At 40.8% G+C, this 22,659-nt stretch overlaps 1 protein-coding gene across 1 annotated transcript; it reads right to left on the bottom strand.

Annotated features, from left to right (window-relative positions):
* Positions 1–4,083: 4,083 nt before the first annotated feature.
* Positions 4,084–13,290, bottom strand: LOC124267380 (metabotropic glutamate receptor 4-like). The gene is made up of 2 exons (XM_046702295.1): positions 11,215–13,290; positions 4,084–4,593 (listed from the first exon to the last, which is right to left on the bottom strand). Exons 1-2 carry the CDS (start codon positions 13,288–13,290, stop codon positions 4,084–4,086), a joined length of 2,586 nt encoding a protein of 861 aa, XP_046558251.1.
* Positions 13,291–22,659: the final 9,369 nt, after the last annotated feature.

Below are 22,659 nucleotides of genomic sequence, written 5' to 3'. Positions count from 1 at the left end.
ATTCATCTTCAATATTAGCACCGTCACACATTCTGGATTCACACAACAGGGTTGGTTCTCAGAAGCATGACATATGTTTTTATTATACATTAGATCATAATGACCACATCGAAACTACCACAGAGATGTTCTTGATTGCCTTACATTTACTACTGCTAAATTCTTTACGCACATTAAATGTTTAAACAGTGAATATGAATATGAACATTTTCCAGTTTGAATATTCCTAGTCCATTCTAGCTGAAAGCAATCCTTGTATCCTTCTTGAACAATGGATAAAAAGCTGTAACCTCCCCAACTCCCTTCCAATCCATGCATATCTAAGACACAGTTGAAACAGTGTATTTGTAATCAAATACCATATTCCGTATCTTCAGGAGAGTCTTAGGCAAAAGCCCCTTGGTACAAAAGCCCATCGACCAAAAGCCCCTCTGGGAAAATATGATTAAAGGCAAGAAACGATTAATGACATGAACAATTGTATTGCTTTATAATATAACGACCCTAAATGACATATAGATTCATATGTAATTAGCAAATAATTTTAGCGAATAAGAAATAAATCAGATCAAAGAAATGATAACAAATCAACAAGAAATTATTAATGACATGAAAAAGTATATTCCATCACAATTAATTAAACAAATCAACACAACCTAATGTTGTGGCCTGAGGCGGAAAGAAAGTCCATTTTGTTAATGCCGCAAGGTTGCGTCGTCCATTATCTGTGTCGAACAGACATTCTCCATCTCCTTTACATTGATACGATAAAATACTTAAAATATTTTTTAAAATATATAAAAGCAATGGGAAAAGTTCACTATACTTTATTAAATATAAAATACGTTTTCCTACTTAAAATACTGTATGAAATATATAAGAGCAGTGAGAAATGTTCATTCTTTTATGAAATTTATGAATCGAGGGGCTTTTGACAGGGGTGTTCAAATTAGGGAGGGGCTTTTGTCCAGAGGGGCTTTTGGTCGAAGGGCTTTTTGACCGGTACCCCTTCAGGAAACGTACATCACGAGAAATACCTTAAGTACAAGAAGTCAAATGATTTTATTCAACAACCAATAACTACAATTAACAGCGAGGAGAAAACAACTCAGATTGTTAGTACATCATCAGTAACGCGTGAATCTCTCGCCAACGTCATGACGCTGTGTGTTAAAATGTACAAGAAATAAAATTTTCAAGTAAACAACAAGAACAGAAAAACAAACCCAACAACATAGAATGTAACGTTCTTGCCATTTGAAGCAGAATCACGAAACATCAAGATAATTAATTAAAGAATATAAGTGCATGCAAACTCATGAAAGAGTCATTCAGGCGATAAGGAATGATGTAGTCATGACAACAAATACCAAAGTGCGTTTTTCAAGAAATACCTACAACATAGCTTAAGATGAACATGATTACAGGTTCTACTATACAAAATAAAAATCAGCTGCTCCCTGAGCGAGTATCGTACGTAAACTTCAGATCTGATGGAGGCATGTGACAACTCATCCTCGATAATCTCCAGGGTATACGTTACGATAAATCTCCACTAAACCCGGGATGCATCTATGGCTCGACCCGATAATTTTATTACCTTCCTTTGCTGGCTCCGCATTCTCACAGTAGCCAATCAGCTAGGCCGCCGTTACAACCGAGCTTGCCAGTGTCAACAAAGATAGCGGTCGCAGACGCGAAGGTTTGTTCGCAGTGCGACTCAGATTTGGAGGGAAATCATACAGACAAATTGACAGGTCTGAAAGTTTAGAAAAAATATACATGTATGCAAGAACTCCTTCTACCTCTTTCAGAGTACCTCTGCATCAATTGTGTTGCCAAGTTTAAACGCTTAGATAATCTAAAAAGCGAAAGCGAGTTGTGATTGGTACGCTCAACTTCCCAGCGTAGACACCTGATTGGATAAAAAGCCAGCCAAGGGAGGTAATAAAACCATCGGGCCGTAAATGAATCCAAGGTATAGTGGAGAGTGATCTTAACGTATACCCTGGACATTATCGAGGATGGTGACAGCTGTGATTGGATGATATTGTGTAAAATATTTATGTTTGTTAAATATACATCCATCCAGTAATTAAAACTGACCCCTTTTTTAATATCTAGTGCTGCATTTTTTAACAGGTGACTTACGCTGAATGTGTGCTCACATAGTTTTGAGCAGGTGCCATTTGGTGCGGAACTGGGGTTGATGTGTTCAGCTTCCTGTGTTCGAAAATATTCGTGGGTTCGTGGGTTTTTTGTAGTTTAAAGGCCAAACTGTACCAATATGTACATGGAATGGCTGTTGATTTAAACAAAATATATAACGTAATTATAGAAGTCTATGGGAAAACATTTGGTTTTGTGTTTTGTGTTTTGTCTCGCGAGGCGCTACTTGACGCAGTGCACGTGAAGTCGCTGTTCTCGTGTATTCGTCAATGCACAACAACCACTGTACGTGGAACTCGTGCTCCACGTGCAGTCGACGTGGAGTGTCAAAGCGCGGACACACCCGGACTTCACGTGCTCAGCGCCAGGACAGTGGGTTCTGTTCCTTGGGCTTTGTAGTGCATGACAAACTGAATTACTGACGGTTCCGCTCAGAATAACGCATTGAATGACAGGAATTATATACTTCTCATCAAAAGTTTAGACTCACTAGTGTAAATGTAGCCACTCACTTCAGGTAACTATTCTAAACTAAATTATGCAAAATATTCCATACTGTTTAGGAGTACTGTTTACACATGAACTGATGTATTATAAAACAAATTCGTAACATTAAAAAGATTATTGTGAGTTTAGTAAATGATGAAAATCAGTGAAAATTGGCGAATTTTTAACAAAACTTTAGAAGCAGCTGTTCACATGCACGATATTTGCACATGCTTTTCAGCAATTTGATGCATGATCCTCGTGCAATTCATATGCATAAAGTTTGCAGTTGGTTCCCCCCAAGTTAGTGGAGAAATCAATCTTCGATGTAACCATATATATATACATAACATATAGTGAGTGTTCTAAGTGAGTCTACATTTTTGAAGAGAAGTATATATACAACATATATTAATAAAAGGTAGAGTATTAGTGACTATGTATTTCCGTATGTTAAACTGCAGCTATTTTGATTAACACCATATCCTGTTTAAACCTTCTCATGAAACACATTTGTATCTGTTCTCTTTGTAAATAACCGAAAGTGAAAGCGATTATTCAAAAGGACGTTTTCAAACTGTTTCCATGACAATAACTGTATAAGTTCATTTTCAAAATATAATCATATACACAAACTCATTAAAAACACACGGATAATTTTCAAGCATAAGATACGCGCATTATGTGTTTCAGCGCTCAAATCTCACCAGACATCGAATTCGACAACTATTATTGTGGTCTGTTATATTATCTTATGCTCTAATATACAGAAGAATTTAATTGTTTTCTTGTGGCCATTTTGCCAAATATGAAAAATTACATTTGAATTTTCAAAATGGGACAAGTATGTCTCGTGCCAATGTGCAGAGGGCATACAATAGAATCTGAAAAGTGAGTGAGTGAGTTTATTTTTACGCCGCACTCAACAATAATCCAGCTACTGGTTTGGTTTGTTGTTTTACGCCGCACTCGGTAATATTCCAGCGATATGGCGGTGATCTGTAAATAATCAAGTCTGAACCAATCAATCCAGTGATCAACAGCATGAGCATCGATCCTCGCAATTGGGAACCGATGACATGTGTCAACCAAGTCAGCGAGCCTGACCACCCGATCCCGTTAGTCTCCTCTTACGACAAGCAGGGGTTGCTGAAGGTACATTCTATCCCGGACCTTCACGCGTCCGGAACTGACCGAGAAAAGGCGGGTTAGAATCGATCTCTAGTAAGCCCTATTTGTCGTAAGAGGCGACTAACGGGATCAGGCGGTGAGGCTTGTTGATTTAGTTGATGCATAACCGTATCCCGATAGCGTAGATCGATGCTCATCACGTAAATCACAACGGAAACTCGATAATTTACGTACTGCCGTCATATAGCTGGAAAATTGCTGGGCGCGGCGTTAAGCCACAAACAAACAAACACACGATCATGGATTAATTGGTTGTACTTGGAGAAAGTTGGCGTTCCGTTCAGTGTTCACCGAGATGTTCGTGACAGTTGTCGACCTGGCGAATCTTGTACTCCCGGCGGGCATGACTGTGTTGGTCTCCAGATACATGGCAGCGTAAATCTTTGGTATATACAAAAAGCAAAGGGCGACGATATTGTTAAGAATTAGAACAATCGACAGCATGACCGTCTTCAGGTACTGCCTGTCCGCTGTGAAATATGAAGGAATGAACGCTGACCACAGAACCAGGGTGGTGTAGACGCACATGGATATGAAACGAGACTCGTTGAAATTGTCCGGTAGTTTCCGGGTCTTTACGGCAAAGAAACAGCAGACGACAACCAGAACGAGGTTGTAGGACAGGAACGAGGCTAATCCAGGTAGGGTGAAGTCGCAGCTCTGCTCCACGTATCTTTCAGTCCGCACGGGCATCGATAGCTTGGGGGAGGGGGCGTATATGAAAGTGATTGCGATGCATATGGCGACCTGAAACAGAGAGTTGTTATGAGTGAATGTTGCTTAACATCGTGTTGTTTATAAAAACAGCAAACTGGTTTACAGCCAGTGAGCGAGTGAGTGTGCTGTTGTTACGCCGCCCGAAGCAATATTCCAGCAATATTACGTCGTGGGACACCGGAAATAGGCTTCACATTTTGTACCCATGTGGGAATCGAACCGGGATTTTGACGAGCGAACGCTTTACCACGAGGCTACATTAGCGCGATGACGAATAACGAGGTGAGGTGAAATGGGGTTTAACGTCATACTTAACATTATTTCACTCATATGACGACGTGCATGAGTGTGTATGTGTGGCTCCATGTACTAGCTCAGACTGAAGCTGGTTTTATAGTGCTAGCTCACTGAGATACCATGCCGCAGTTAAGCATGAATGCCCCACTCAGACACATTATACTTACTCCAAGCCGACCAGTCCTTGTTGTACCCGTTAATGCCGAGCGCCAGGCAGGGACCAACAAGTACCATATTTTAACGTCTTTTGGCACGGCGCGCATGGGGATCGAACCTGCGACCTTCCGCTCTCCGGGCGGACACCCTTATCACTACACCACGGAAGCGGTTTAACGAATAACGAACACAGAGATACCACTAATTTTAGATGCTTTATAGTTATAGTTATAGTTTATAGTTCGCCATAAAGGCAAAAGAAAAGCAATTTTTTAAAGGAAATTGTCAAACTTCAGTCTGAGTTATTTAGTATGAAGTAAACATTGCGAATACATTTCCTGGGCTTAAACGTTTAATTTTATGAATTGTTCCATTAATGTTGCCTCATTTAAGGTTGCTAGTCACTTTTAAAACATATCGCTAAAACACACCATGGTACGGAGAAATCGAAGTTTCAAGGTGAAATGAACATGCACGTGCATTTGCTGACTGAAATGGCTATACAATGGTGCAGATTGTTGGTCTCTGTCACTATTCGATAGCTGACTTCAAGATGCCAAGATTAAATGCATGTCAAAGGGATCAAGCTATTGGTAGACTAAATGCAGGCCAAAGTGCGGATGACGTTGCCCGTACTTTTAACGTCCATGTTACGACCATTTATCTCCTTAAACTTCGTTATGCAGCCACGCAGACCACAGCTGACCGTCCAAGAAGTGGTAAGCCAAAAGTGACCACGCCCAGACAAGACCGGTTCTTCTGTCGTCAACATCAGGCAGATTCATTTCTCTGTGCCAGTGAAACAGCACAAAGGACCATTGGAGCTCACCAATAACCTTTAATGGCCGTACCGTACGACGTCGACTGAAGGTCAACAACCTGAAATATTGCCGCCCAGCTTCGTGACCCCACGTCACTGTCAGGTTCATCTTCCGTGGGCAACACAGCATCTGAACTGGCGTCACAGACAGTGGAACCGTGTGAGCTTCTCAGACGAGAGTCGATTTTGTCTTCCCCATGCTGACGGACGTGTCAGGATATGGCAAAGACGAGGTCATTGTTATGCTGATGAGAGTGTGATGGAAAGGAACGGATTTGGCGGCCCATGTGTAATGGCAGGTATTGGCTACAACCAGAGACTAGGACCAGTTGTGTTTCAGAATATTGGTCCTGGAAGGGGGAATGATGTAAATGCTCAGCGGCACATTGATCAGGCTCTCCAACCCCATGTTGTGCCATTTTTTGCCAGACATCAGAACCACAGGGTAACACAACAACATCTGCAACATCACAACATTGCTGTTCTGCCCTGGCTATCCATGAGTCCCGACTAAACCCAACTGAACATTTGTGGGACGAAACTCAAAGACGATTAAACCAAGTTCGTCCAAGGCCAACAAATGCTGTTGAACCATGAGCAGCAGTGCTACAGACAGTTACCAACATCCCACTGAACGTTACCAACAATTTGGTGCATTCCATGTACAGGCGTTGTGCCGCAGTGGTAAATGCAAATGGCGGTCATACACGGTATTTTGTGACCTTGTGACCTTGATGTCTGATCATCCAAGTCCATGTTACGGCACTATCCCAAACATTTGTCAACCAAATGATCTGTGCAACAGTTAACCTGTATGCATGTATAGTATGACCAGAAATTATTGAGAATTTTAGGAGTATGTTTAATTGGATTTCTAGCATAAGCAACCTTGACCAGCTATCAAGTGCTTGGTTTCATTCAAGAGAGACAACTCCGTTTATCCTTTTTCATTAGTTTGTGAAGATTTATCCCCCTTTGTTTACTTGCTAGCAGACAAGTAGAACAGGCATCCCTTTGTCCACTGTTTATCGTGTTTTGAAAAATATTGCAAATGGATATGGCATTGAGCACCAGGGAGGCTCAGGTAGGCCCAGAAATTGGACTGTCGATGACAGGAAGTGGCTTGGTATTCTTGTTTCTAAAAACAAACGAAGGAGTTTAGAAAACTTAAGGCTGGATATGATTGATAGAGGAACTGTGGCTGTCTGTAAGGAGACAATTAGAACTGAGCTGCATGCAATGGGTTGGCAGAAAAGTCGAGGAATTCCATCACCGATCATGAAACCTAAACAAAAGGAGCGAAGGTTGAACTGGTGCTTCCAGCATAGAAATTTTAACTGGGACAATGTGATTTTCTCTGATGAAAGTTTTGTATGGCTGTTTCCTAATACACTGAAATTCTGGACCAAACAAACTGAAAAACCTTTGTATCAGCGCCCAAAGTACAGTCCGAAATTTAACGTGTGGGGTGGCATATCTGTGTTAGGGGCAACGCCCCTCTGTGTATTTGAAGGGAATATGAACAGTGAGCGGTACACAGATATTCTCAAGGGACATTTATTTCCATCTGCTCACGTGTTCTATGGAAATTTTTGAATTTTCCAGCTGGACAACGACCCAAAACATCGTTTAAAGCATTCACAGGCCTGGTTTCGGACCCAAAATATGACATTATTAGATTGGCCAAGCTATAGCCCTGACCTAAATCCAATAGAAATTGTTTGGGGACTTATGAAGGAAAGTGTCAATTAGAACAATCTGACAAATATTGCTGAAATGAAAGAAGAGGTGGTCCGATATTGGGACAGCATGGACCACGACTTTCTAACTTCTTTGATCAGTAGTATGCCCCGCCGCATTGAAGCCTGCATTGCTGCCCATGGTGACTTGACAAAATACTAACTGTTCACCTGTCTTTGAATCTGGAGTTATGTTCTGCTAATATTCACATTTAATACGTGAGTAATGAGTGAATTCTTTTTTTAAATTACAATCTTTACATTCCCAATAATTTCTGGTTGTACTGTATCAGTTCCATATTGACTTATATGGAATATGTATTGAATATGTTATAAACTATTTATTGTACTGCACGTGCGTTTCTTTTGCCTTTAAGTATACATGTCGACCAAATCATACAGAAAATGGCCAGCTTTGACTGCTTGCACTGATGGGGTGTGGTTTAAAGTCCACTGCAAGATTAATCGATGGTATATTACAGAAAAAGGAAAAGTACGTGACTATGCTAGGAGTATGTGTGCACAAATGTACCAATCGGACGTGACTGCCGAACTTAAATCGTATTGAAACAACGTGACGAAGACCCAGTGATGTTTACCACAAGCAAATAGATATGTGTTTTAAACCACACTTTACTATTATTGTAAGTAACGTTCCCAATCACATAAGTGACTGGTTTAATTTATTAGTGAGCCCACATACAAGTAATATGTTTCAAGAGCTACGGCTTTTTGTCTAACGCCTGCAGGCTTTGGACTTTTGGGATGATCAAACAATCCAGACAGGCTGAAGTGAATGAAAAATGCCTACTTGTTATTGCGTTCTAAATGAAAATCTGTTGAGCATGTTCGTGACCCAAGATTCAAAATCTTCTTGTTTGTACTGTATTTAATAGCATCCCAGGTGAAATTCATTCAGTGGAATAAACTGAGTAGGAAATGAAGGTATACAAAGATGTCTGTCGTTAAAGTTTGATTTTGTCTGTTTAACTATAATTACGTTTTCCTATAACAGTTTTATCAAATGTGATCCGTGCCTGTGTCTTCTCGTATTCAAAATATATTGGTTTAAATAATTCTCGAGTATTATGAGAAAAGAATTTGCAGTCATATGTTAAAAAGCAAATTCATTGGTGTCTAAACATGTTTGTACTGTGTGAATTTACCTGTAAACGTCCGTGTCAGAATTGATCTTCAGTAACCCATGCTTGTCGTAAGAGACGACTGACGGGATCGGGTGGTCAGGCTCGCTGACTTGGTTGGTCCCAATTGCGTAGATCGATGCTCATGCTGTTGATCACTGGATTGTCTGGTTCAGACTCGATTATTTACGGACTGCCGCCATATAGCTGGAATATTGCTGAGTGCGGCGTAAAACTAAACTCACTCACTCACTGTGAGAATTTATGTTTTTTTACTTTTAGAAGTTTAAAATCGATTAACACATATAAAATTAATGGTGCAGAAGTATTTTTGGAATGATTACTAAACGCCGATTCATTTCCTATATATATTGGGGCGGTGGGGTAGCCTAGTGGGTAAAGCGTTCGCTCGTCACGCCGAAGGCCCGGGTTCGATTCCCCACATGGACTATAAATTGTTATTCTCATGTACAAGTTTGTTTGTTGCTTAACGCCGCACTCAGAAATATTCCAGCTATATGGCGGCCGTCAGTAAATAATCGAGTCCAGACCAGACAATCTAGTGATCAACAGCATGAGCATCAAGCTACGCAAAATGGATACGAAGGGTTGCTGAAGACCAGTTTCAACTCGGATCACGGGTTCATGTACAAGTGTGTGCCCCGTTTCACACGAGCGAGTCGCAAATTACAATTGTTATCGCAATATCACGGCGGATGAACACTAAAGCGTTTTCAATCAGTATACCCATTTTGGGATCGAACTCGGGGCTTCCCCACTTGGCTATGCAGCCAGACCATTTAGCAAAGGACTATAGCATTTGCATCATGAAGTATTGACTCGACGTACAAAATAGTTACACACAACGTCAGTAAACAGTAAATTACGGTTATAACGAACACAAAAAGACCATAGCCGTAGTTCGTTATAACCATAGTTCCTTATAAGCGTGATCGTTATATAACCGTAGTTCCCTATAAGCGTGTTCGTTATATAACCGTAGTTCCTTATAAGCGTAGTTCCTTATAACCGCAGTTGGTTATAACCGTAGATCCGTATAAGCACGCTATAGCGTCAGTTCCTTATAACCGTATTTCGGTATACTCGTAGGTCGTTATAACAGTGTTCGTTATAAGCGGGATCGTTATAACTGAAGTTCGGTATAACAGCAGTTCCTTATAACCACAGTTCGGTATAACCATAGTTCGGTATAAGCGTAGTCCGGTATAAGCGTAGTTCGGTATACGCGGGATCGGTATAAGCGAAGTTCGGTATGACAGCAGTTCCTTATAACCAAAGTTCGGTATAAGCGTAGTTCGGTATAAGCGGGATCGGTATAACCGAAGTTCGGTATGACAGCAGTTCCTTATAACCACAGTTAGGTATAGCCGTAGTTCGGTATAACCATAGTTCGGTATAACCGTAGTTCGTTATTTACCGCATGTATTAAAAGTTTGACCTTCTTTGGTTCGTTTAGTACGAGGAACCGTTCTTGAAAATGGACAGATCTACGTTTTCGTCATGAAAAATATAGTTCGTTGGACATGTCGGATGTTCTGTAGATGTGGTGTGACAAAAATGATCTTCTGTTACGTCTGTACGTGGCGACACGTGATTGTCTAGAATCAGAGGGATTTATTCCGGCTAAAAGGCATTATGTGGGAAACAGACGCGCCGAACAGATCATGCATTATGATGCAACTGGAAGACAGATTAGTTTCCTATATTCACCACGAACCTCTGTCTTGGATTAGCGCGGCCATTAGTGGGCCACGTTCTTGCTGATTACTGTAACATGTCGCAATAAACGGCGATTAATCTTTCTGAATGTTGTGTTTCCCGATATCATCTAGGAAACAGCGTGGACACATCATGTAACCATTGACATCACAAACTCTTAGTAATAAACTTTTGGCCGCGAGTCCTCTGCACTGGATATCCTCGTGGTTAAAGCGTTCGCTCGTCGCGCTAAAGACCCGGGTTTGATTCTAGATATTGGCACAATGTGTGCAGCACATTTCTGGTGTTCTCCGCCGTGATATTGCTGAAATATTGCTAAAAGCGGCGTAAAACCATACTCACTCACTCACTCGTCACGCCGAAGACCAGGGTACAAGAATCTGCATCGAAACATCGCACTCACGAAATGAAATAACTTGTTATCCATGAAGGTTGTTAGATATCGTATGGTGTAAAGCCCATTTGTGGTGTCCCCCGCCGTGATATTGCTGAAATATTGCTAAAAGCGGCGTAAAACCAAACTCACTCACTCACTGATATCGGATGTCCCAGCTTCTAAAATGCAGCTCAAAGGTGAGTGAGTATGAGTGAGTTTAGGTTTACGCCGCTTTTAGCAATTACGCCGGGGAACACCAGAAATTGGCTTCACACGTTGTAGCTGGTGGGGAATCGAACCCGGGTCTTCGGCGTGACGAGCCAACGCTTTAACCACTGGGCCACCCCACCGCCACTCAAAGGAACAAAACTGTACACTTACCTGAATCAAAATAAGCCCGGAGGCAATGATGACCTGGGACTTTGGGCTGACTAGCTTTGGTCGTTTTGTAGACCTCTTACTGGATTCGAAGATCCTGAAGATCCTGCTGGTCCTCGTGAGAAGCGGACTGTAGATCCACGAGAAACTGATGCAGAAACAGAAGAAACTGATCTGGCAGCTGGCCCAAGATGGCGGAGATATCAGGATGACAACAGTCACGAAGCCAAGGAACAACCCAACCAACATCAAATAGCTCATCTCCCTGCTGGATGCTTTGATACACTTTGATGAGTTGAAACGAATGTACAGGACGAAGACGATCGTTGTTGCTATTACTCCCAGAGATGAGAAGAATAGGAGCATGATTGACAAGGGTTCTCCCCATAGTAGGAACGTAGATTTGATTTCAATGCATGATTTGTATTTTGTTGAAACGTCTGGCCACCAGTAGAGAGGACATGGCGCACAATTGGTACCGTTTTGCACAATGTATTCATTCTCTCTGCATTTCTTACACTCCCAGCAACATCGTGGTTCCTTTTGGATGAAGAATTCTCCAGGGAGACAAGGTTTGCTACAGACGGATTCAGGGATGTCTGCGTCCGCAGCTCGGTAAAAGTAGTCCCATGTGATGGTATTGTTAAACAGGAAATCAAGAATTCCCCTTTCACAGTCGTAGACTCCTATTGGTATCTGCTTGAACGAGTCTCCCTCTCTGACAAGCTGTTCCACCATGTATCTGCCAAGAAGATTCCCGCTCTCGTCGAAGGACACACGTCCATTGTTTCCCATGAAGGACAGCTTCTGTATTTGGTCCAGCAGACCGGGTCCCGTTATACAGCCCCGTGCGTCAGTTCCATTTCGGTCAGGACATGACTCTTGTAGCAGTGCATGTGCAGCATGTGCAAATGTCAATACAGCGTCCATTACCGGGGTGACTGTGGACACAGGCTTGAAGCTGGTTGGTGACAATTTCATACTCCCATCACAGAGATTGCCAATAGCTGGATCAAAAGAACATGCGAACTGACTCTCCCAGAATTCCTTGAACCAAGGATCGTTCTCCGACAGGGGATCTTTCTCCTGAAACCATTCTGTAAAACCAGGAACCGCTTCGGAGTAGAACGTGAAGGTGAAGGCTCCGAGAGCTACCTCCCAAAATTCAGCCAGGTTCTTGATTCGTTTCGCCCAGCCGTCGCTGCCAATCCAGATGTACCTCTTTAGGTCCGAAGCTCGCTTCACAGCCGAGAAGAGCTGCTTGGCATGCGTCGGCCCAGAGAAAACGACTACAACCTTACCGTGGGCTTTCAGTTCCAGAGCAACCTTGTCATACTCCGACGGCTCTGAACCCTCGGCAACTTTATGAGACGTTCCTATACACATTCCCAGCTCTTCCATCCTCTGCTTCAAGTTCTTGAAGCCAAGTTCACCATAACTGCCTTCTGAGTACACCACAGAGACATAACTCCAGCCGAATGTTTGAATCAAACTTACGATTCCTTCAACTTGGAATCTATCAGGAGGCACAACTCTCAGGAAGTATGGATACAGTATTTTGTCACTCAGCTCATCGCTAGAAGACGCATAACTTATCTGTGGAACATGAGCTGGTCCGAGAAGGGTCGCTGCAGCAATCGAGTTCGAGCTCTTCATTGAACCTACGACTCCGATGACATCATAAGCAGGTGTCGCTGTTCCGTTAGTTGACGAACAGGTGTCGTTGCATGTGCATGTGTTTGGCTGAGGGAGAAAGGACAATGATTGGGCAATGGTCGTGGTTTCTTTAAGACAGTCGTCGACGATAACAAAGCCGAGGGATGCTTGAGGTAGAATGGAGTTATCATCGTTTATTTGTTCCACGGCGAAAACGAGAGCTTCGATAAATTGCAGAATGACGGTTGAGCGTAATTGGTTGCCGCACGGTTTGACCTTGTCGTAACTGTAGATGGGAAAAATCGCCCCAATGTTGATGTCTCCTGGTTTTACATAGCGCTTCACGGGGAGATCGGGAATGTAGAAGTGACAAGAAACGCACAAAAATGTTCTCCAGGCGAGAAAGAGCAGGAACATTGCCATCAGATATCAGAAGGTCTTATCATGGAACAGTCCAAGCGTACTTTTAATGTTCAGTATACATCTCGGGCTAATCTGAAAAAAAGAAGAAATCCGAATTAACAATAACGTGCATTTGCTAGCCAGGTGAAGGGCGATTTTTCCGGGGTGTAACGTAGAGATTTAAGCGTTCGCTCGTCAGGCCAAGACCGGTGTTCGATTCCTTGTATGGGTACGGTATATGAATCACATTTCTCGAGTTGCCCGCCCTATTATTGCAGGGATAGGGTGGAGTAACCTAATGGGTAAAGCATCCGCTCGTCACGCCGAAGACCCGGGTTCGATTCCCTACACGGGTACAATGTGTGAAGCCCATTTATGGTGTCCCCCGCCGTGATATTGCTGGAATATTGCTGTTGGCGGCGTAAAATGATACTATCTCACTCAAGCATTATCACTTCACACATTGTACCTATGTGGGGAATCGAACCCGGATCTTCGGAGTGACGAGCCAACGCTTTAACCACTAGGCTACCCCACCGCGCCAAAAACGGGCGCGAATCATTAAAGGGTAAATCTTATGTTATGTTTTAAAACAAACCGAGTATTGACGAAACCTTGTGACAGTTACCATATAATTTAGCTAAATGTATTGTAAACATATAAGCCTCAAACCACAGATTACCAGGTAGTTTGCAAAATACTGAAAAATCACAAGAATTTGTACTTTATGCACTGACCGCCTCCGTGGTGTAGTGGTTAGAGCGTCCGCCCGGAGAGCGGAAGGTCGCGGGTTCGATCCCCGACCGCGTCATACACTATAAAACCAGCTTCAGTCTGGGCTAGTACAAGCAGCCGCACATAAACATACACAGGCATGCACGTCGTCATATGAGCGAAATATTCTCAAGCACGACGTTAAACCCAATTTCACCTCACCTCACCTCACTTTGTGCACTACTGGTATCGGAGATTAATTTCATTTTCTACTTCAATCAATCAATCTTTATTTCTTGTAGTGGAGGCCACAGGCCCATTCTACATTTACAATTGACTATGAGAGAGTATATACAATATACAACATAAACAATAACATACGCTTCGGTTATGATACAATATGTACAAATGACTGTCTATGTCGCATAGCAATATATACATAAACTGCTAGATTTTTAAAAGTTTCTGGATTTACATCTTGCATTAACATGTTAAATTTAAGTGCAATAGGATCCAAATAGTATTTCTTTGGCAAACGTAGAGACCTTAGATGTTGTTATATATTACATAACAATATAAAATGGTATTCGTCTTCAATATATCGTTCTTTGCATAAAAGACATAATCTATCAACTTTACTTTCTTTAACATATATGGGGCGGTGGGTTAGCGTACTGGTTAAAGCGTTCGTTCGTCGTGCGGAAGACCCGGGTTCGATTCTCCAATCGGGTACAATATGTGAAGCCCATTTCTGGTGTCCCCCACCGTGATATTGCTGGAATATTGCTAAAAGCGGCGTAAAACTAAACTCACTCACTCACTTTAACATATCTGCCAGTTTCAATTCGAAGCCGCTGTGAAAAACATCTAAATTGAGCAAACGCAATAGTGAGTTCTTTGACATACAATTCTAAGCCAAATGATGATTTAACAGAATTATAGTTTGAATATTTAGAGCTGCGATCGAGGGTTGCATGCCAATCTTGCTCATAAGATACTTTAAGTCTGTATACAAACACCGACATAAAATTTCTAACATTAACTACACATTGTTCCTCCCAAAGATAGCCAAATCCATACATGTAGAGAGTATGTTTGATTTTAGAGGCCCAGTTAGTTTTCCCACTGGTACAATCTAGAACTAATAGATTATACATTTGTTCACAAATCTCGTATCAGGAATATAGCATATTTTACACAATAAGCAACGGTCCTATCATAAGTAAAATATACATTGGATAAGTCACCCATTTCCTCCTCTGACAACATGGTTCGACGTTGGGGATTTAACCCCCAGAAGTCGTTTACATACAAACATTTGTAAAATTTCAACTTCTATATAATTATCTAAACCCCATATCCGAACCATAGAGAAGAATAGAACTTCTTTCAGTGTCAAAAATCGTAAAAAATAGATCAAATGGCAATGAAGTTAGTACATGAATATGTAAAGTGAGTGAGTTTAGTTTTACGATCTTTTAGCAATATTCCATCAATATCACGGCGGGGGACACCAGAAATGGGCTTCACACATTGTACCCATGTGGGGAATCGAACCCAGGTCTTCCGGGTGACGAGCGAACGCTTTAACCACTAGGCTACCCCACCGCGCCAAGTATATGTAAAGATTTAAGTACACTATACAAATATCTTTTCGCTTGTAAAGCTGCACTATTTACATGAGAAGTCCATAACAAGTATCTTAAAAAATAACACCTAAATATTTAGAAGACGATGCATTTTCTAGTTGATTCCCATTCAAAACCCATTTCTCATGTTTCGATAACTTGCGCCATTTTCCATGACAACAACTTTAGTTTTTCCTTAGTTTACAGATAACTGATGACTTTCACAAAAGCCTTCTAAAACATTAATACGTTTTTGTAGACCATATACATGTACATGTATAGTATCAGCAAATAACACTATGTGTTCAGCAAATAACAAATAATAATTGTACAACATCAGGGTGTAATTGTATTCCAGAGTAACAGCTTGACGCAACTTCTAAAGCTCATTCATTGATAAAGAAGGAAACGAGCAAGGGCTTAAAACGCACCCTTGACGCAAGCCATGTGGGCAATGAAATAATTGAGATAAAGATAAAGAGCTATCACGAACCCGTCCCTTGACACAGTTATATAAAGAAGTTAATGCGTTAAACATTTTGGAGAAATGCCTCTTCGTTTAAAAACATACTATAATTTGGATCTATTCACAAGATCAAAAGCTTTTTTAAAATCAACAAAAAGTGCATGGATGTTCCCTTTTTTCTTGATAAATATCGTTGAATAACTGATTGCAGAATAAAAATATTATCAGTTGTGCTGTATCCCTTTCTAAATCCTGCTTGTGATTCAACAATCTTATCCTACGAATCTTCCCAAAACGATAGCCAATTATTAAGTTCAGATGTATAAAGTTTGCTAAATGGACAGAGGAGTGATATTCCCCTGTAATTGTTGGGGTCATTTCGGTCACCCTTTTCATACAATGCTATAATAATTGCTGTGCTCCAGCTATCTGGAAATACAGAAGAATCAAACAAGGTAATAAGGTATAAGGTAATATGATATCCATTGAGTGTTTAAAAGGAATTATCCTCACCAGGAGATATAGAACATTTTAATTTTTTGATAGAACACTTTAATTTATTGATAGCTTCAGAAATTTCCTCTTTAGTGATTGGTGAGTCTAAAATATTATAAGCCATTTCATCAATAACAAACTCAAAATCATCACCAGACAGTTCGACAGAAAGATCATCAGTAGTGTCACAATTTTGGAACAAATTGCTAAAATGGGAAAACCTCTCCTGTGAGTGTATATATTTTCCATGTGTTTCAACGACTGTATACTTCTTAAACGTATTCCAGAAATATTTCGCATTACTTTTATTCTTCATTACTTCACCCATGATGAATATGTTATAAAGTCTTTTCTTTTCGCGTAACAGGCTATTACACATATTTCTACAATCAACATATAAATTAAGTGACGCACTGTCCTTTTTTCTAAATATTTTTAACAATCGCTGGATCTCTAGCTTGGGACATCAACATTCATCGTTAAACCAAGGCTGATTAGTTTTAGCACTTTAGCATTTTCTTCTTCAGTGCCGATCTTTACTAAATCTGAGACAGAAATATATTCCTAATTATTAATGTTAATACCCATCTATAGAAAAGTTCAATTCCCGAAGGAATTGTTATTGTGTGCCTTTACTCGCGAGAATGGTCAGGTATATAAAAGCCGGCCTAGCGATGTTTCATTAGAAACAATACGATCCAATGTAAATTTTAGCAAATACACACATGTATTCTCTAAGGGTGAAACGGTATGCTCTTACCACGGTACGGTACCTATTGCGGTACAATGCCTTCGGTTTGGTCTGTGTCGGTTCGGTATATGAGATATAATCATAATGCAGAAAAGAAACGCATAGATTTTGACAAAAAGATTCGATTTCTAGACATTTTAGAAAAAGGTATAAAAAGGTTAATAAAATGACCGACTTTTTGGATTGCATTACGGTATACCAAACCGAAGGCAAAATACCGATGTTCTACTAATACCGCGGTATAGCGTTTCACTCCCAGTATTCTCTCTATCAGATTTACAAGAATAAAAGTCTGTTCCTGCACGAATAAGAGGGCAATGTGCCATATCTGTGTGTTCAGAGATAATTGTCAGTAGATATGAACATAGATATATAGATATGAACAAATAAATTAAGTAAAATGCAAATATTATGGATGACAACTTCTTTTTTGTCATTTGATTCCAGAAGGATAACCAGAAACGTGATACAAGACTAAAAGCATTGGTGTTGTCTGTGTCGCATGCCATGCAGTGTGAAGAGTACGCGTGTATGTCTGTGTTCGTGACCGCGTGTGTTTGTCCGGCATGCGCTCCTGTGTGCATCTGCGCGAACACGCGTAACGAGTCATATCTATCAATTTTGTGTGTACAATACCAAATTTTCTAATTCCAAACGAATAGTAGGATGGAGCGACAGGCTGCTCACAATTTAAATATGACTTGAAACTTTGTCATGAAGGCCAGTTTCTGTCAGTATCGGAAATATAATTCCATGATCTTATAGTTGAGGGAAAAAAAGAATCATATAACTTGATCTTGATCCTGCGCTTGGGCGGATACAGCTTTTTCATTCACAGTTCATTTCTACCCGTTTTAACGAGAGGTTCAATGGTCATTTAATAAACTTTCCCCAGATCCGCCTAAGCTGCATTTTCTGGAGTTATATTTCTAAGTATACAGGAGCTATATTATTATGAATTTCATAAAATAGACAAAGCTTTCTCTTTTTTCTTCGTTCATCCAGTGTTCCCATCCTGTCTCAAAATTTTGAATTTGTCGTGAGGTATATCTTGCAAAACCCGTAACTATTCTGGCAGTATCTAACTGAAGATCTGTTATTTGTGGAATTTCGAGATACGGAATTATTATCCTGCCTTATTGTCAGCGAAAGATCAACACCGTTTGTTCCGTGAAACTGTTGTAAAGGCAAACAGGTGACGATCGCCGATAGCCTAAAGCTCATAACAAAATATAATCTACATAACAGTAAAATGACATCAATATCATAAAACTATCTGGAACGTGTTCCGATACATTTACTTGTGCTTACAGAAAAAACGAAGAAGTTAACCATTTTCAGTTGTAATGTATGCGACGATATATCGATTAAATAATTCTCGGTATATTTCGGTTACGATTAATCTACTACAAAAAGCAAACCTTATTTTAAATCTGAAACAAACCATGTATACGCAATTCTTGTGTTTTATGGCGAAATATTAGTCAAGCACCTTATCATAAAATCTACTCAACTTCATTTATATAACATTTTTAAAGATTTTCGGCTCTTTAATCTTAGAATGAATGTATAAAATATTAATGCTCAAATCAGCTTTTAAGTACTTACAGTTTGGGCGGTCCGTGAAGGTAAGCAAAGAGCTGTTGCTTTAACCACCTGCCTCTGACGACAGCGCGAGAGTGATTGTCTGTCACAGCGCGTGCGATGTACATTTCAACTAATGATATAGACAATCAATAGGGCTTCTGTCGCCGAGGTCAGAAACAGCTCATGAATAGCGCGTAGAGTATGAAAGTAGACAACTTGTAATTGTTTCTAATTACCTCAGTGATCGTTGATGCATTCTGACAATTCGCCTGAAAAATAGAGATTATAATTCGCGCCTAGGACAGTTGAAGTGGGTAACCCAGATGACAAAAAAATAAAAATAAATAAAATAATAAAAGAAAAAAGAAAGAAAGAAAACTATAAACTAAAACGAAGAAGAAATGTCCATTTGCCGTAAACCATCAGACAAAAACATTTTGACATTTGGTTTTTATAAGAAATACATATATTCTATTCGTATTTTTCACCACTACCGAAAACCCCATATATTTTGAAAATATTTATTCCACTCTCCATTGAAATGAAACTCTCTTAACCTGAAAAATGTCTAACTCAGAAACTACATGAATACTGAACGAATTGATCCATACTAATATATCTGTCTAACGATCTAACCACAGTTAACCTGTGAAGGTCCGGGTTAGAATATTGATGTTCAGTAACCCATGCTTGTCGTAAGAGGCGACAAACGGGATCGGGTGGTCATTCACTCTAATCACAGTTAATCTTGCCAGGATCAATGTCGGGAGATCGACACGTTTTGCAACAGACGATTAATACGTCGTTAATTAGGTAATTATGTTTTATTCCCCAGGTGTGTTCAATTAATTTCGGCATCGAAGGCTCACCATTACATAACCCTTCCTCACCTTCTCCATACGTTGTCCGATAGCTCAGTAAGCACAGAATCTAAGTTAGATTTCCAACCCTTGGGCGGTCGTACAGAACCGGTGTAACCGTGGAAGCAGATTGACTGAACTGGTCTTGCTTGTCGTAACAGACGCCTAACGGGATCGGGTGGTCAGGCTCGCCGACATGGGGTGGACACATGTCATCGTATCCCAGTAGCTTAGATCGATGCTCATGATATTGATCACTGGATTGCCAATTCTAATTCGATTATTTACAGACCGCCGTCAAATAGCTGGAATATTGTTGAGCGCGACATTCAACAAACAAACGAATGTCGGATTTCCACTTGCCTGAACTCGCTGTCATTCATTACCGTGCCTTCTCAACCAACCGATTCAGCTTTGATGACACACACACACTTGCTTCTAACTCTCACTGACAACCCCACCACCCCGCACTGTGGTGTTCAGAATTGAGACCGCCTCCGTGGTGTAGTGGTTAGAGCGTCCGCCCGGAGAGCGGAAGGTCGCGGGTTCGATCCCCGACCACGCCATACCAAAACACGTTAAACTATGGTACTTGTTGGTCCCTGCCTGGCGCTCGGCATTCATGGGTACAACAAGGACTGGTCGGCTCGGAGTCAGTATAATGCGTCTGAGTGGGGTATTCTTGCTTCACTGCGGCATGGTATCTCAGTGGGCTAGCACTATAAAACCAGCTTAAGTCTGGGCTAGTACAAGCAGCTGCACGTACACATACACACGCATGCACGTCGTCATATGAGCGAAATATTCTCCAGCGCGACGTTAAACCCAATTTCACCTCACCTCACCTCAGAATTGTAATCGTTAGAGAATAACTAATACATGCAGTTTGTAAGTACGCACTTTGGTATTCAACATTGTACAATACCAGATTATCATTAAAAAATAACATATCATAACATTTCCTCACTCAACTTATCATTATTATTTTTCATAAAACATTTTGCTATTAACACTTACACATAAAACAAAGAATTCAGACAGTAGCTGAACCAAATCAGCTAACATACACATACAGCTGAATCCTAAATTCATGGAAATTATCAGGGTTTCTGAAGGTATGGTGAGTTGGTGAATTGTTAGCCCGCCTTTACCAATATACCGGCAATGCCGACAGATGAAAGCTTCCATTACGGCATATAGTCTGTGAGTGGATCGATAAATGAAAAACCGTCTTATCGATGGCACCAGAAAGGTAGCCATGTCTACTCGCTAAAAAAGAGCAGCGTCAAGCCTACTGTTTATTACATTTCAATGATCGACTGACTGACTGAGTTTGGTTTTACGCCGCTTTTAGCAATATTCCAGCAATATCACGGCGGGGGACACCAGAAATGGGCTTCACTCATTGTACCCAAGTGGGGATTCGAACCCGGGTCTTCGGCGTGACTAGCGAACGCTTTAACCACTAGGCTACCCCACCGCCCCTTTCAATGATCGAAGTGAAATAACGTTATAATAGTTGACCAATGTTATTCAAGAATAACTTACCACATATGAACCACATACGTTTTACCAGCACTTGTGTGAGTTCTATCATCTGTAGTACTTGTATTACGACCCGTGAAGGCCCGGATAAGAATTGATCTTCAGTAACCCATGCTTGTCGTAAGAGGCAACTAACGGGATCAGGTGGTCAAGCTCGCTGGCTTGGTTGACACTTGTCATCGGTTCCTAATTGCGCAGATCGATGCTCATGCTGTTGATCACTGGATTGTCTGGTTCAGACTCGATTATTTCCAGACTGCCGCCATACAGCTGGAATATTGATGAGTGCGGCGTAAAACTAAACTCACCCACTCCAGATCAAGATCTTCAAGTATACGAACGGAAAAAAGTTACGATGCTAAACATAAAATTGCCTAAAATAAAATTTAAATAAAAATGTAGAAAAGCACTTTGCATGAAATTTGTGCTCAATGAACTTACGTGCTTTTTGCATGCTTTTTGCCACCTGAAGTTCACACACCTGATATTGAAAATTGAAGAACGGTAGATTATTCTCTAGCCTCTGAATGATTTGGAAAACACGTTAATTTCAACCTAAACTGCGCGTACTTCATGCCACGGCATGCTGAAAATCAGCGCCTCCGCGCCGTGGGCATGCTGAATACAGGATTGGGCCAAAATGAAGTGGCCAGACATTTTGTTGTCCATCGAAACACTGTTATAAGAGTGTGTGTTTTTTTGGTAATTTGTGGTATCACATTGATTGAGTGATAGTTATTATGGGTCACAATGTTTAAAGTTTTGAGTGTGGGTTTTGGCTCGCATTTCGCATCATATGTGTTATGGCAATAATATATTTAGCGGCATGCCTTTTGAGATAGCACTTCAGAGTTGCCTCCCTTGGCTGGCTTTGTTTTGGTTTGACTTCCGGTCGTATGTTCGAGAAAATCGCCTAATGTTCTTAGTGGATAATGATGCTGCCTAGTTTTGCTAGAATGCTCGAGAACTGTGTAAGAGCTATATAAAGGTTGGTTGTTGCGTTGTGCGGCGGAAATATCACATGACTGGAGTTATACACATCAGAATCTGTCTGCCGTCATCGAGCTGATACACATCTGCCTACCGTCGTCAAGTCTGTCTGCAAACATTTCAAGACCGACCGTGCTTATCTATTCTACTACTGTCATTGTAAACAACCTTCAATCAGTATATCTCTTCTCACCGTGAATGTCAAGAATGTCAATGTCATGTTAATATTTTATACTGGTGACCCAATATTTTAGATTTGTGACTCAATTGCATTGTACTAGATATCTGTATTGTCATTCATTGTAGCTTGCTCATTGTTTGCTCAATATATTATTGAATATTTTAGACTTGTCT

The sequence above is a fragment of the Haliotis rubra genome, unplaced genomic scaffold, assembly GCF_003918875.1.
Source record: "Haliotis rubra isolate DU_JTF1 unplaced genomic scaffold, ASM391887v1 Scf1003, whole genome shotgun sequence".
Classification (NCBI taxonomy): domain Eukaryota; kingdom Metazoa; phylum Mollusca; class Gastropoda; order Lepetellida; family Haliotidae; genus Haliotis; species Haliotis rubra.
The sequence above is the reverse complement of the archived record's forward strand: the minus strand, read 5'-3'. Positions and strand labels throughout refer to the sequence as shown.

Bases quoted from the DNA above. Each gene is read 5' to 3' on its own strand.
- LOC124267380 (XM_046702295.1), bottom strand. From the start codon at position 13,290: ATGGCAATGTTCCTGCTCTTTCTCGCCTGGAGAACATTTTTGTGCGTT. The intron at 4,594-11,214 runs GTAAGTGTACAG...TCTCTGTTTCAG, and splicing joins CCGGGCTTATTTTGATTCAG to GTCGCCATATGCATCGCAAT.